The following is a 13,777-nucleotide window of genomic DNA, read 5'->3' as shown; positions in this document are numbered from 1 at the left end:
TGTCTTGTCTGGGAAGCCTAAATTACAAAACTCTTTTTGCTATTCATCTTCCAAAGCATTTCCACATACATACATCATTTGGTCTTCATAATACTGTCCTGAAGGCATCTTATACTAACGTGTCCTGCAGTGAGGTAGGGAGGACAGCAACCTATCTAGCACTAGTCTCCCAAATAAATTAAGGCTTGAATCCTCCCTATAGGTTGCTAACTCCTAAAAGAAAAAAAGTTCATCCCTGACTTTTGTAAGGACTGTAGCTCAATGACCACCCTTATAGGTGTAAATATCAACTGAAATTGCTGGAGGGGGGGCGGGTTTCTTTATCATGAGCAGGCTAACTGTAAACCTGTGGGTTTTTTTTTTTTTTCTGTAAATATCTGCTGGCCTCTTTATCTTAGTTTTTCTGAAGCCTGGATTCCCTTGCAAAGCACGGCAAGTAAAAACACTTTTTTTCCCCATTAGTATTTTTCTCTGAGAACTAAGGTTCGAATTATACGTATAAGAGAATCGAACGTCTGAACTAGAACCCACGTTAGTTAGAATCCAAGACCACTGGAAGTTTGTCGGGGGATTCCCATTGCTTCCCCTTTTGGCTCAGTGCAGTGAAAAACTTCTTCAGATCCAGTAACTCGCGTAGACTGACAGGCGCCGTTCAAGCCACTGGCTGGGGTTGGGGGCGAAACCTCCTCTAGATTTTAGAAAACCCGATGGAAAACTGGTGGTGGTGGTGGTGGTGGGGAACTCCCTGGGTTGCCATGGTAACGGTAGAAGACTTTGTAATCAGACTCCCGCAAGGCCGCTAAGCAGCTAGTAGGGCTTCTTGGGCAAAATATTTCTCGTCGCCAGCGCTCTGCCGTCAACCTGCTCCCCAGAAACGTGGAACGGAAAACTTAACAGATGAGCCAGTCAACATCCCCTATGTGCCCTCTCCCTTGGCCGCTGGGCCAACCTCCCACCTTAGGCCGACAGCCACCTCCTCCCACACCCTGGATCGCAAGAAACCAATTCGGAGCCGCTGGAGCGCTAGGGACGGGTATCCACCGGCTTCCCGCGGTTCTGCCCCGCAAGAGGGCCTCACCTGCGGATACAGGTGCTCCATGAACTGCTCCTGCGAAACGCCCTCGAGCCGGGGTACCGGGAAGCACTGCTCGGCCATGGTTGCTCACGCCCGTCCTCTTCCAAGTCCTGGGAACCTCGGCCCTAACACGTTCCAACCGCGCGGACCGCCCGGAAACAGGTCCGGGAGAGAAAAGGTCCACGAGGCCGGCTGAGTCGCCAGAGCGGCGGGTTCCGAGCGCGGGGCTGGGGGCCGACGGGCATGTGATGGAGAGCAGGGAAGTGGCGAACTCACCAGAGGTGCAGTAAGTGGCCAGCTTGACTCTCCAGCCTCTTTCTCCGAGTCCCGCCGAGGTGGTTTCCCGCCGACTTTGTTTCCGTACTGCACAGGCAAGGGGTGAAAGGTCACAAAAATGGCGCTGGCCGTCAGTCTCTTACCCCGCTTGCTGCTTTCTCGGCCTCTGCCGGGCTCGGCTGCCCGACTCTGGACTCCCGGTTCGGCCGACGTGTGGCCGCCGTTGGCTGGACTTTGCTGCTTCTGCCGCCGCCGCCTCGGCTCGGGAGCGGCCCCGTTTCCTCGAGTCTCTTGGGCCTCCGCGGCCTTGGCGCTGCCTGCTCGAGCTCCTCAGCGTCCCCTGCTCAGCCCTCTGGGACTCCCCACAACCCTTCCCGCTTTCCCTTCCTGCCCTCGGCGAATCTACAGCACCGAGGAGCAGCCCCAGCAGCGCCAGAAAACCAAGATGATCATCCTGGGGTTCTCCAACCCCATCAACTGGATTCGGACTCGAATTTACTCCTTCCTTATCTGGGCCTATTTCGACCAAGAGTTCAGCATTGCAGAATTCTCAGAGGGAGCGAAGCAGGTTTGTTTATTTCTCTACAAATAATCTCTCCACCTCTCATGCATTCAACTGTTAGACACGCAGAAGTGTTTAGCGGTGAGGTTTCCACTGGGTCTCAAATGATAACATGTGGGTAGTGACCCAGACACAGAGCCCTCTGGCCACTTCTTGATTTAAATTAAGCTTATGCTTCTGTTGCAAGGTCGCCGAGAAATAGGGTTTCGATGGAGACACCAAGGTGAAGTCCCTTAATTACTTTTTCTACTCTCTACAGGTTTTGAGTCAGAAATGGATTCAAAGCCTGTCTCTGCCACATAAAAGCTACATGGCTTTATTTTTTCTGAAAAAGACAAAATTGATCGTATGCTGGTATTGATATATTTAATCCTAGCTTTTTTTCAGATTATTTCTATAAACACAGCCATTGATATTTATTTATGTGACCTGTCAGTTATAAATTAAATGTTTTCAACTTTATAATCAATGTCAATATTAACTCCTGCTTTTGCTTCTCCGAGTCAACTCCTGACTGATTTATGTTTTTATAAAAAAATTAAAAAGTAAAGAGCAAGCTTGATTAACAGCATTGTAAGGGATAAACCTCTGCTCGTGTCAGTTCTCAAAATCTTTTGTCCATGCAGAGGTAAATGGGCATGATGCTACTGTTCTCCACCACTCTGCTGATGACTTGAGCTTGTCTACCTCATGCTTATTTATGTGTCAATAAGGAATGGAAGTCATCTCCCCACTATGGGCAGGATTCAAGCCTAAGTCCCTATTTTCTCTGAACACAGAGGAGCATGGGACACTTTTTAGTCACTCTTTGATCCTAAAGTTTCTCCAGCTGTGAGCTATTTTAGCCCTTATCCTTGCTATTAAGTAGTATCTGCACCCCTTCATCAGCCAGTTTGTATACAGTCTTGCCTCATCTAAGTCAATTTTTGTGCATTTAACCATTCTGATTTCCAAAAAGAATGTTGGGTCATCCATGGCAAATATTTAGTGATTCCATTAAACCAGCGGTTACTTTAACATACCTTTCGGATCAAGCAAACCAGTTTTTCAACACGTATGACTTCAAAGGACATAGCTGAAAAACCTTCCTCCTACTAGATCTCATAAGGCAACTATACCTTCCTTTGCATAGATGTAACTCTAGGGCTTGGAAATAATCTGATGCAAAAACACTGGGTAGATTATCTACTCTCATGGCTCAATTTGCCCTTTCTCCTTAGACTAACCTCCTATCAATAAGATGTTATCTTGGGATGTGAATATCAAGTTATCAATTAGATCATGTTCTTTAAGATTTTTTGTTTTTAATCATAGAACATAAAACAGAAAGGGACCTTCGTGCTCATTATCCTAGTCGAATTCTTTCAGATGATAAAAATCAAGTTCTAAAAAGGTGAAACGATTGGCTCAAGGATGCATAGCTAGCAAGTGCTGAGGTGCATTGTCCTGTAACCCACTCTATAAGCAGTCTTGGTCCTCCAGAGTCACTAGAAGTTGAGATGGTTAAGTACAATCTAGGCAAGCTTTTTTTTAAAAAAAATTATTTAAAAAAAATTTTTTTGAAGTATGTTGATGTACAATATTATATATATTATATATATATATAATACAGGTATACAATGTAGTGATTCACAATTTTTAAAGGTTACATTCCATTTATAGTTATTATAAAATATTGACTATATTCCCTGCGTTATACAATATATCCTGTAGCTTATTTTATACCAATCTAGGCAAGCTTTTATTCATCATGTGAGCCGGAGGAATAGGTGGTCCTTAAACAGCTTTATTAGCTCCACAAACCCTACTTTCCATTGATATGCACATATGACATGATACCTTCCCTATTACTGCTTTCAAACCACTAACCATGTACTGTCTGTTTTCCTGTATCTTGCTAGCATATTTTGGCCTTTTCTATGAAAAAGAGGGCTATTTCCTAGAAGCCTGTTTAGGTTAGGCAATCTTATATCACCAAAGCCTTATCAGGGCAGCCTCCTAATGGTTCATTATTACCTTATAGGATAATTTGCTCAGGTGTGATCTTCTTTGGCCACACAAACTAGAGTCTCATGTTTGGGTTTCAACATGATGGTTATGGTCTTTGTTTCTTCTTACCAAATTTCACCCATCTTCTGCACGCAAAGGCTTACTAAAACATACAGTGTTTCTGAACCCTGAGATCCTCTAAAGTGTTTGCAAGGGATCCTTGAATCCATTTGGAAGTGTGCTTTTCCTCAAAATTCAACTCCATTATTGCTAGGGCTGCCACAACAAAATACCTCAATCTGGGTTGCTTAAACCACAGAACTTTATTTTCTCACATTCTGGAGGTTAGAAGTCCAAGTACAGGGTGTTGGCACCTTGTTGGTTGGTTTCTTCTGAGGCCTCTTTCCTTTCCTTGTAGATGATTGCCTTCTTGCTGTGTCCTCACATGTTGTTTTTTTTTCCCCCTATGTACATGTGTGCCCTAGTATCTCTGTGTGTATCCAGATTTCCTCTTGTAAGGACACCAGTCAGATTGGATTAGGGCCCACCCTCATTTGACTTCATCACCTCTTTAAAGGTCCTGTCTCCAAATACAGTTACCTTCTGAGGTACTGGGAGTTAGGGCTTCAACATATGAATTTGGGGGAACACAATTCAGCCCATGTGGGAAGGCTATATGAGAAAAGAAAAGTCAACCAACTTTGGAGGAGTTATGCCTAACACCGATATCTAGTGTTTGACATTGTCTATTGCCTTTATCATAAAATAGTCTTTGTTACACTTAGACATTCAAGTATGAGCATTGTACATTGTATGGTATTTCACATGATATTTTGAAATAATAATCACCACCTTGCCCCCACTGTTTTTTTAAGGCTTTTGCTCATGTGTCCAAGTTGCTGTCACAGAGTAAGTTTGATCTATTGGAAGAACTTGTGGCCAAAGAGGTAAAGTATACTTTTATTTTTCCTTTAAAAATAAATGTATTATTCTCTTGCAGTAGAATGATATACGTTGTCCTTATTTATGTTTTAAAGTAGTATGCATGCTTACTTAACTTCTTGTCTTATATGTAAAGTGGGATAGTAGTAGTATTGTTGGGAAATCACGTGAGATAGTATATGTAATGTAGAGCACTTAGAATGGTATATGGTTCAACCAAAGACTATATATGTGTTTGCTTTCTTCATGGTATTTTATTGTGTATATGCAATATAATTAATTTAGCTAGTTTCCCATTGATCAATGTATAGCATTTTCAATTCCTCTGCTATTCCAATGTTGTCAATATCCTTACATATCCATTACCATTGACAAAAAAAAAAGTCTCCTTATTTTTCTCCTAAAAGACTAGCTTTTAATATTTAGATTTTCATTATTCTTATGGTTGTTTGACTTCTGTATTTGGTTTGTATTAGAAATCTATGACTATTCCCACTGCCACCCTTGAGTAAAATAAATCACCCTTAAATAAAAAAATAAAAAATAAAGTAAAATAGTATGCATGCCATCAGCCAAAGTAGAGTCCCTGTATCTTGCCTTTGGGGTACTTGGGGTCATATAAAAGTATAGAATGACTTGCTACTTAAGGCATAAGTAAGTTAATATGATGTCTTTCAGTTCTTATATAGAATTCTGTATAAGAACAGTTCTATTACGAATTATCTAATTGAATAATCAGATCCCTTTCAGCCTTGCTTTTTCTTTTTAATTAATTAATTTAATTTATTTATTTTTGGCTGCATTGGGTCTTTGTTGCTGCGCACGGGCTCTCTCTAGTTGCGGCGAGCAGAGGCTTCTCTTCGTTGTGGTGTGCGGGCTTCTCATTACGGTGGCTTCTCTTGTTGTGGAGCGTGGGCTCTAGGTGCATGGGCTTCGGTAGTTGTGGCACGCAGGCTCAGTAATTGTGGCTCTCTGGCTCTAGAGCGCAGGCTCAATAGTTGTGGCGCATGGGCTTAGTTGCTCCGTAGTATGTGAGATCTTCCCGGACCAGGGCTCGAACCCGTGTCCCCTGCACTGGCAGGCAGATTCTTAGGCACTGTGCCACCAGGGAAGCCCCTCAGCCTTGCTTTTGAAAATGAATAAATATGGCAGTAAATTTTAAAATATTTTTACAAAATTCATTCCATGAAGAATTCACTCCACTTTTTGAAAAGCTTTTGAAAATTCAACAAGTGAACTATGGTTTGCTTTTTCCATACTTAGACACTACGTGTATTGAAAGAAAAGGTTACTTCACTACCTGACAACCATAAAAATGCCCTTGCTGCTGACATAGATGAAATTGTATATACATCAACAGGAGACATCTCCATTTACTACGATGAGAAAGGTAATGCTGGAGCATAGTCAACTTTAAATGACCCACGATTGTCCAGATAAGCTAAGTTAGTGAATAATCATGGAATAGTGACATTTTGTTGGTACAAGTGGATATTTATAGAACTGCAGAGAAAATAATATATTCATTCTTTAAAGCCCTAGTTCTGGAAGACTTGGGACATGGTAATAGTTTCTTATGCCTTTCTATCTAGAACTTTCCCCTAATGTTATTTAATTCACAGAAGAGAGCATTGTAACTTAAGTTAAAGAAAATTGTCTAAGACAAGCTGCTCCCATACCTTAACATGAAAATATTTGTGTTTCAGATTTCCTAACTGAAAGGAAAACAATTGAATATTTTAGGTGTCTAGCTGTATGTTAAGTAGGAGTAAAGAGTAAAAGAAAAAGTAAATAATATTAGCTAAAGACTGTTTTGAAAGTAACATTAACTCAGAACTCCCAAATTGGATTTATTTGGAGACGATGAAAATAGTTGAAAGGAACTTTAGCCTTTATCTTGTTCATCTCCTTGTCCTATTTTCCCTGAAAACTTACTGACTTACTCCTTCTACAAATATTTGCAGTGTATTATGTGCTAGGCACACAGGAAATCTACTCTTTGCTTACACACTTGCTAAGGCAGTTCTGACTGAGGACTGTTAATAGTGAAAAAATTTTCACACACATATTAATTTGAAACATTTGTAAAGGTACTTTTAATGATAAATATTTTCTTCTTCCTAATATTTCAAATTGCATCTTAGCACCATGGTTACTACCTGATTTTTGCACAGGATGTTGTCATAATCACTGGGCATAGTAAAGTGAATTAGGGGTAGAATAGAAGGCTTCTTTCTGGCAGTTGGGGTTAAGTTAATGACATAGCAGCAAAAAAGTGTTCCCCCCCCCCTCATTTTTGGTTTGACAATAGATATCTGTTATCATAATTTTAGAAAATGCCACAAATTGAAAGTAATCCATGTAGTGCACTTGGTAAAAAGTACCTGCTCAGTAAATAGTAGCTCTTACTACTGTGATCCAGAGAGGAAGGTGTCATAAACCCCAGGAGAATTTTCTAAAAATAAAAACGTGTCAATACAGGTATCTTAAGTTAGACTAGAATGAGCCCCAAATTTGGTCTGTAACAGCTGTATAATTACTGCCAGTTGCTGATTTCATTAAGGATATAAGAATGATAGATTATTGTGATTTGTATTTGTATGTGTGTATGTTTTTTCTCTAAGGAAGGAAGTTTGTTAACATCCTGATGTGCTTTTGGTATCTAACCAGTGCCAACATCCCCAGTGAAACTATAAGTGGAGCCAGTGTGTTCCAGGTTAAGTTGGGGGATCAGAACGTGGAAACTAAACAACTTCTTAGTGCGAGCTATGAGTAAGTCTAATCACATTTCGTTGTTTCCTTTCTCTAGAAAATAGAAGGTAGTATGAAAGTATGAAAACTAAAGGGAGATTTAGGGAGAAAAAGATTGAAATTTGACAAGTTATTTATGAAGAGAGAAAGTCAGAAAGACACACTGGCCATGAAACAGGAGTGTTCAGAAATTAGGAAGAGGTAATATTGCTGAATTTAATTAAACTGTATTTCAGCTGTCTATTGCTACGTTACAAACCACTCCAAAACTCGGTGGCATCAAACAGCCATTCATTTTGCCTGCTATTCTACTGCTCAGGAATTTTGGAAAGGCTCCGCTGTGGAGTTTTCTCTGCTCCCTCTGGCATCAAGTGGGGTGGCCGGAGCTAGGGGTTCATTTCCACAATGGCTTCTTCACTCATGTGGGCAGCACCATGGTGCTCCTTGGCTTCTCCACATGACGTCTCATTCTCCAAGGCCTCTCTTTGCGGCTTGGGCTTGTGGTAGTGTTAAGCTAGTCACATGTTTACATGGTGGTTGGCTTCCAAGAGGCAGAAACCAGAAGATGCTAGACCAGTAAAGGGCTATGCCCAGTATTGGAACAACATCATTTCCACCATGGTTTGCTGGTCCAAGCAGTCACAGGATCTGCACGGTGAAAGGGCATGGAGAGACTTCACCTCTTCATGGGGCAGCAGCAAGTTCACGTTGCAGAAGAGCATGTGGGATGCAAGATGTAGTTATGACCATCTCGGGAAAATAAGATCTGCCATAATTGGCACATGGACCATCCACTCACTAGACATTTATTGACCATCTCCTATTTACCAAGTACTCTGGTAGGGGTTCAGATACAGAATTGAAGGGTTCCTGCCCTTAAGGAGGTACTGTCTAACAGGAGGTTAACAAACTATTTAAAAGAGACACTCTAGTGTATTATTGTACTAATAAAATTTGGAACAGTGAAAAAGTCAAGCGAGTCAGTGGAGACATAGTTTAATATCTATTTAAAAGAGAATACTGTTATGTCATATTTTAATATCTATTTAAAAGAGAATACTGTTATGTCACCAGAGTTATACAAATTTGCTTTAAAATAATGAACAAATCCCAAAAACGACCTAGGAAAGAAAATATGCAGGTTTGCTAAGGTAAAGGGAATTATATCTTCTTTTTCTTCACTTTTCTTGAAGGAGATGTACTTTTTTTCTTTTCTTTTTCTGTTTTGAATTTTGCTTTATTTGTAATTACCCAAAATATTCTGTATATTTAAATACTTAATTTAAATCTGCTGAATTGTCTCTTTTTTAAGATGTCATTTAGGACACTATAATCAACACTAACCTTTGGTTCTTCTGATATTCCCTACTAAGATCACGGGCAGCTCATAAACACTGCTATTTTCAAGATTGGTCTTAATGCAAGCTATGAGTAAGTCTAACCACATAAACCAGCTTCCATGAAAGTGCTGTTTTTATCACCATATTCCAATTTATTTCTCCTCGTATTAGGCGTATATTATGGCTAGTACTTAACAATAGAATAACACTGAAGTTCCTCTCAAGGACTGGCAGATGTTGGAGAGTATGTAGATCAGTCCATTAAAAATACTCATTTTCGTTGAGAATGCACTTCTGATTTTGTGGGGATATATTTTGTGATCAAATTAGTAGATTAAACTTTTGATTTTTATTTACCATTAACTGTTAGCTTTTTGCTAACAACTGCCTCTAATATATACTTGCAAATTATGTAGTTATCCAGGAAGTATTTGGACTGATATAAGATTCACATTATTTATAATTTTTTCCCTAGATTTCAGAGGGAGTTTACACAAGGAGTAAAGCCTGACTGGACCATTTCACGGATTGAACACCCAAAGTTATTAGAATAATCAATCTTGGAAAAATCAGCTTATTGGACTTTTAGCAATTACTGAGAAGAACTAAGGAAGAAAAATTTTTCAGATCAGTTGATCTTCACTTAATCAAGTCTGTGGATTACTTTTGTATTATTTTGAAATACTCCTTGTAGTAAATTGGCATGATACAATAAAGCATTTTCCACAGATTGTCATCACTTTCTGTAGAAGGAAGTCAAAGTAAAAAAATTACAGCAGCCCATCATTGGCATCATATTCAGTATCATTTCTAATGTTACATGTATATGTATATATACACAAACTCATTTTATAGACAGTAAAGAAGATATTGAAAAAATTACACATTTTAAAATTAATAGTCTTTAAATATTTTATTTGTGGTTAATACACTTATACCAATAATTCAAGTATGTGTAAGATTTCTTTTTCAAAATCACTGCTGCTATTTGATTACCTCTTTGGTCACTAGCTGAATGAGAAAGAACAGATGGAATTATAGCAGATGGGTCACTACAGTACTAAAAATCAGTGAGGCTTACTAAAGCACAAAGAGAAAAAAGAAATAGAACAGTAACTTACTCCCCTATGAAGTAATATGAAGTCTTCTAACATACTTGTATTTGGACTCCTAGAAGTTGGGATAGGGGAGACAAAAACAATGTAAGAAATAATGTCTGAAAGTTTTCCTAATTGATGAAAACTATAAACCCACAGATCCAAGAAATTCAACAAGCAGGGAAGCACATAAAGAACCTCACAGGCTTCCCTGGTGGCGCAGTGGTTGAGAGTCCGCCTACCGATGCAGGGGATACGGGTTCGTGCCCCAGTCTGGAAAGATCCCACATGCTGCGGAGTGGCTGGGCCCGTGAGCCATGGCCGCTGAGCCAGCGCATCCAGAGCCTGTGCTCCGCAACGGGAGAGGCCACGACAGTGAGAGGCCCAAGTACTGCAAAAAAAAAAAAAAGAAAACCTCACTAAGGTACATCATGATCAAATTGTTGAAAACTAGAGAAAATTAGAAAAGCAGCTAGAGGAAAAAAAAAAGACACATTCCATACAGAGAATGACTATATTTCTTTTCTCAAACTATGCAGGTTAGAGGCCTTGGCATGACATCTTTAAAGTACCGTAGGAAATAAACCCGTTGACCTAGAATTCTATATTCAGCAAAAATATCCTTCAGAAAAGGTGAGAAAAGACTTTTTCAGACAAGGAAAAGATGAGAGAATTTGTTGACAGAAGACCTGTTTTATAAGAAATGTTAGGGGCTAGTGGACAGAATAGAGTAAAAGGACCCATGCATATTGGACAACTGATTTTTGACAAAGGTGCCATAGTTATTCAATGAGAAAAAAGAAGTCTTTTTAACAAATGGGTAACTATATATTCAAATAGGAAATAACCTCATCTCTCGCCTCACACCATACACAATTTTAGTGCAAAATTTAGATTGCAAAATGGATCATAGACTTAACAAAATCTAACACTCTAGAAATTCTAGAAGGAAACAGAAATTGCTGTCTTGGAATAGAGAAAGATTTCTTAGGAGACAAAAAGTGTGAATCGTGAAAGAAAAATTTCTAAATTGGAATTTATTAAAATTAATACTTCTGCTCTTTGAAAGACAGCAGCGAGAAAATGAAAAGCCAAGTCAAAGATTGGCAGAAACTATTTGTAATCCATATATCTGACAAAGGACCTGTATCCAGAATATATAAATAATGCTCATAGCTTAATAATGAAAAGTTAAACAGCTTTGTACAGCTATCATGACTCATCAAACTGTGGACTTAAAATGGGTACATTTTGTTATATGTAAATTATCATATATATATACTGTTTTTTTAAACAAAGTGAATCAGCTATACATATACACATATCCCCGTATCTCCTCCCTCTTGTGTCTCCCTCCCTCCTACCCTCCCTATCCCATCCCTCTAGGTGGTCACAAAGCACAGAGCTGATCTCCCTGTGCTGTGCGGCTGCTTCCCACTAGCTAGCTATTTTACATTTGATAGTGTATATATGTCCATTCCACTCTCTCACTTCGTCCCAGCTTACCCTTCCCCCTCCTCGTGTCCTCAAGTCCATTCTCTACTTCTGCATCTTTATTCCTGTCCTGCCCCTACATTATTATATATTTTTAATGCAAATTATACCTAAACAAAGTTTGCTAAAATATTTAGCAAGAAAAGTAATTTGTAGGAAAATAAGCTCAAATGATTAAATTTTTTATAAAGTATAAAAGAGCTAATCTATGTTTCATCTAATCTTAGATGAAACAGATAATAGATCAGTAAGGCACATATTGCTAAAATGAAAAAAAATGCAACCAGTTAAACTATCACTTCCCATCTGTTGTAAGATGCATCTCCAGTGATTTTAAAATGGATGGTGAATGTGTGGTTTAGAATCAATGAAATACACTGTGATTTATTGTTTGTGAAAATATACATAAATTGTAAAACTTTTTTAAAATGCAAGAGATTAATATGGCACTAAACTCATTATAGTGACAACTACCTCGGGAGGACGGGAGTGGAATGTGACTGTAATGTTTTGTTTCTTAAAAAAAGTACCTAATACCCAAATAATGCTCTTTGTATATGGTTTCTCAATGAAAGGAGACGGGCATTGGGAGCAATTCCAGGTCTATGCAGAAAACAAGCAAGAGTAGCCTGAGACATATTCTTGGGCTGGGAAGCAAGGACACTATCAAAGCTGACTGCGGTAATGTTGAAAGTTATTTATTACCATTTAACAAACCCAAAACTTAGTAGCTTAAAAATAACAATCACTTATTTTACTCATAAATTTGGGCAGGGTTTGATTTGAAAGTTTGTCTGCTCTATGTGGTGTTGACTGAGGTCACTTGGGGATATTTATGTGAAGGCCAAGCTGATCCAACATGGCTTTACTGGTGCGTCTGGCTCCTTCTTAGAGGCTGGATGCACTGGGTCACTTTTGGTCTCTAACCGATCTTTAAATTTTCCCCCCAAATTATGTTAGATACAGATGAAGTAAATTGGCATATCTTCTACCCCAGGAAAATTTTCCTATCCGTGTTATTGAATATAGCTGTTTTATCCCTACTGTGATGAGTCGTTTCACCAAAGATTTTGACCATTTAAGGTTGTATGGTAGGGGTCCTAAGGTATTTGTCTTGACCTCACTAGCTTTTATCCTTACAGATCTTACAATTCAATTGCTCCCAGTGAGTTCAATGTTTTTTTTTTTTGTCTTTTTTATTTTTGCAGCGAGGGGGTAAGGTTCCACATATCAGTGATACCATGCAATATTTGTCTTTTTTGGCTTATTTCACTTAGCATAACGTCCCCCAGGTTCATTCAGGTTGTAGCACATGACAGGATTTCCTTCTTTTTTAAGGCTGAATAATATTCCATTATATAATTTACCACACACACACACACACACACACATGCACAAACACACACAAATATTCCATATCTTTATTCATTCATCTGTCAATATTGAGTTTGTTTCCATACCTTGACTATTGTGAATAATGCTGCAATGAACATGGGAGTTCAGATATCATTTCAAGATAATGATTTCATTTTCATTTTCTTTGGATATATATATGCAGAGTGGATTGTTCCATCATATGTTAGTTCTATTTTTAATTTCTTGGGGAACCTCTATACTGTATTCCATGGTGGCTGTACCAATTTATAGTCCCACCAACAGTGCACAAGTGTTCTCTTTTCTCCACATCCGTACCAGTGTTTGTTAATCTTTTGAGTTTTCGATAATAAACATCCTTACAGGTATTAGGTTTTTATTTTTACTTGCGTTTACCTGATGATTAGTGATGTTGAACACTTTTTCTAGTACCTGTCGGCCATTTGTGTATCTTTTCTGGAAAAATGTCTATTCAGATCCTTTGCCCATTTTTTAATTGGGTTATTTGGGTTTGTTTGTTTTGGTTTGGTTTTGCTGTTGAGTTGTATGAGCTCCTTGTATGTTTTGAATATTAACTCCTATCAGATATGTGGTTTGCAAATATTTTCTCCCATTCCACAGGTTGTATTTTCATTTTGTTGATGGTTTCCTTTACTGTGCAGGAGCTTTTTAGTTTGTATAGTCCCACTTACTTAATTTTTGCTTTTGTTGCCTTTGCTTTGGTGTCAAATCCAAAAAAATCTTTGCCAAGACCAGTGTCAAGGAGATTACCTCCTATGCTTTCTCTAGGAGTTTATGATAAACAACTATATACTCTTCCCTTAGATTCATCAAACATTAACATTTTGCTATCTCTTTTTCCTTTTCTCTCTTTACA

General features: G+C 38.8%; 2 protein-coding genes across 11 annotated transcripts in view; one reads left to right on the top strand and one right to left on the bottom strand.

Moving 5' to 3' along the window:
* TYW5 (tRNA-yW synthesizing protein 5) overlaps positions 1 to 1,399 on the bottom strand; it is a 21,287-nt gene extending 19,888 nt beyond the window's left edge. The window contains exon 1 of the mRNA XM_030855354.3: positions 1,079 to 1,399. Coding sequence (XP_030711214.1) covers positions 1,079 to 1,156 — 78 coding nt within the window. The 5' untranslated portion in view covers positions 1,157 to 1,399. The remainder of the gene's footprint in view (positions 1 to 1,078) is intronic.
* MAIP1 (matrix AAA peptidase interacting protein 1) lies at positions 1,195 to 13,777 on the top strand. 10 transcript variants are annotated; one of them, XR_009564575.2, is made up of 7 exons: positions 1,232 to 1,919; positions 4,778 to 4,849; positions 6,108 to 6,234; positions 7,469 to 7,616; positions 9,411 to 10,456; positions 10,572 to 10,665; positions 12,102 to 13,777. XR_009564575.2 is itself a non-coding variant. In XM_060302089.2 (6 exons), exons 1-5 carry the CDS (start codon positions 1,470 to 1,472, stop codon positions 9,012 to 9,014), a joined length of 843 nt encoding a protein of 280 aa, XP_060158072.1. In that variant the 5' UTR covers positions 1,200 to 1,469; the 3' UTR covers positions 9,015 to 9,026; positions 9,411 to 13,777. The 10 variants fall into 10 exon arrangements, 5 of the variants coding, with proteins under 5 accessions (XP_060158073.1, XP_060158074.1, XP_060158072.1 ...); XM_060302089.2 differs by adding an exon at positions 8,969 to 9,026 and having other exon boundaries at positions 1,200 to 1,919; positions 9,411 to 13,777; XR_009564574.2 differs by having other exon boundaries at positions 9,411 to 10,665.

The sequence above is a fragment of the Globicephala melas genome, chromosome 7 (genome assembly GCF_963455315.2).
Source record: "Globicephala melas chromosome 7, mGloMel1.2, whole genome shotgun sequence".
Classification (NCBI taxonomy): Eukaryota; Metazoa; Chordata; class Mammalia; order Artiodactyla; family Delphinidae; genus Globicephala; species Globicephala melas.
The sequence above is the reverse complement of the archived record's forward strand: the minus strand, read 5'-3'. Positions and strand labels throughout refer to the sequence as shown.

Bases quoted from the DNA above. Each gene is read 5' to 3' on its own strand.
- MAIP1 (XM_030855379.3), top strand. From the start codon at position 1,470: ATGGCGCTGGCCGTCAGTCTCTTACCCCGCTTGCTGCTTTCTCGGCCT. The intron at 4,850-6,107 runs GTAAAGTATACT...TTCCATACTTAG, and splicing joins AAGAACTTGTGGCCAAAGAG to ACACTACGTGTATTGAAAGA. The intron at 6,235-7,468 runs GTAATGCTGGAG...TTTTTCTCTAAG, and splicing joins CATTTACTACGATGAGAAAG to GAAGGAAGTTTGTTAACATC.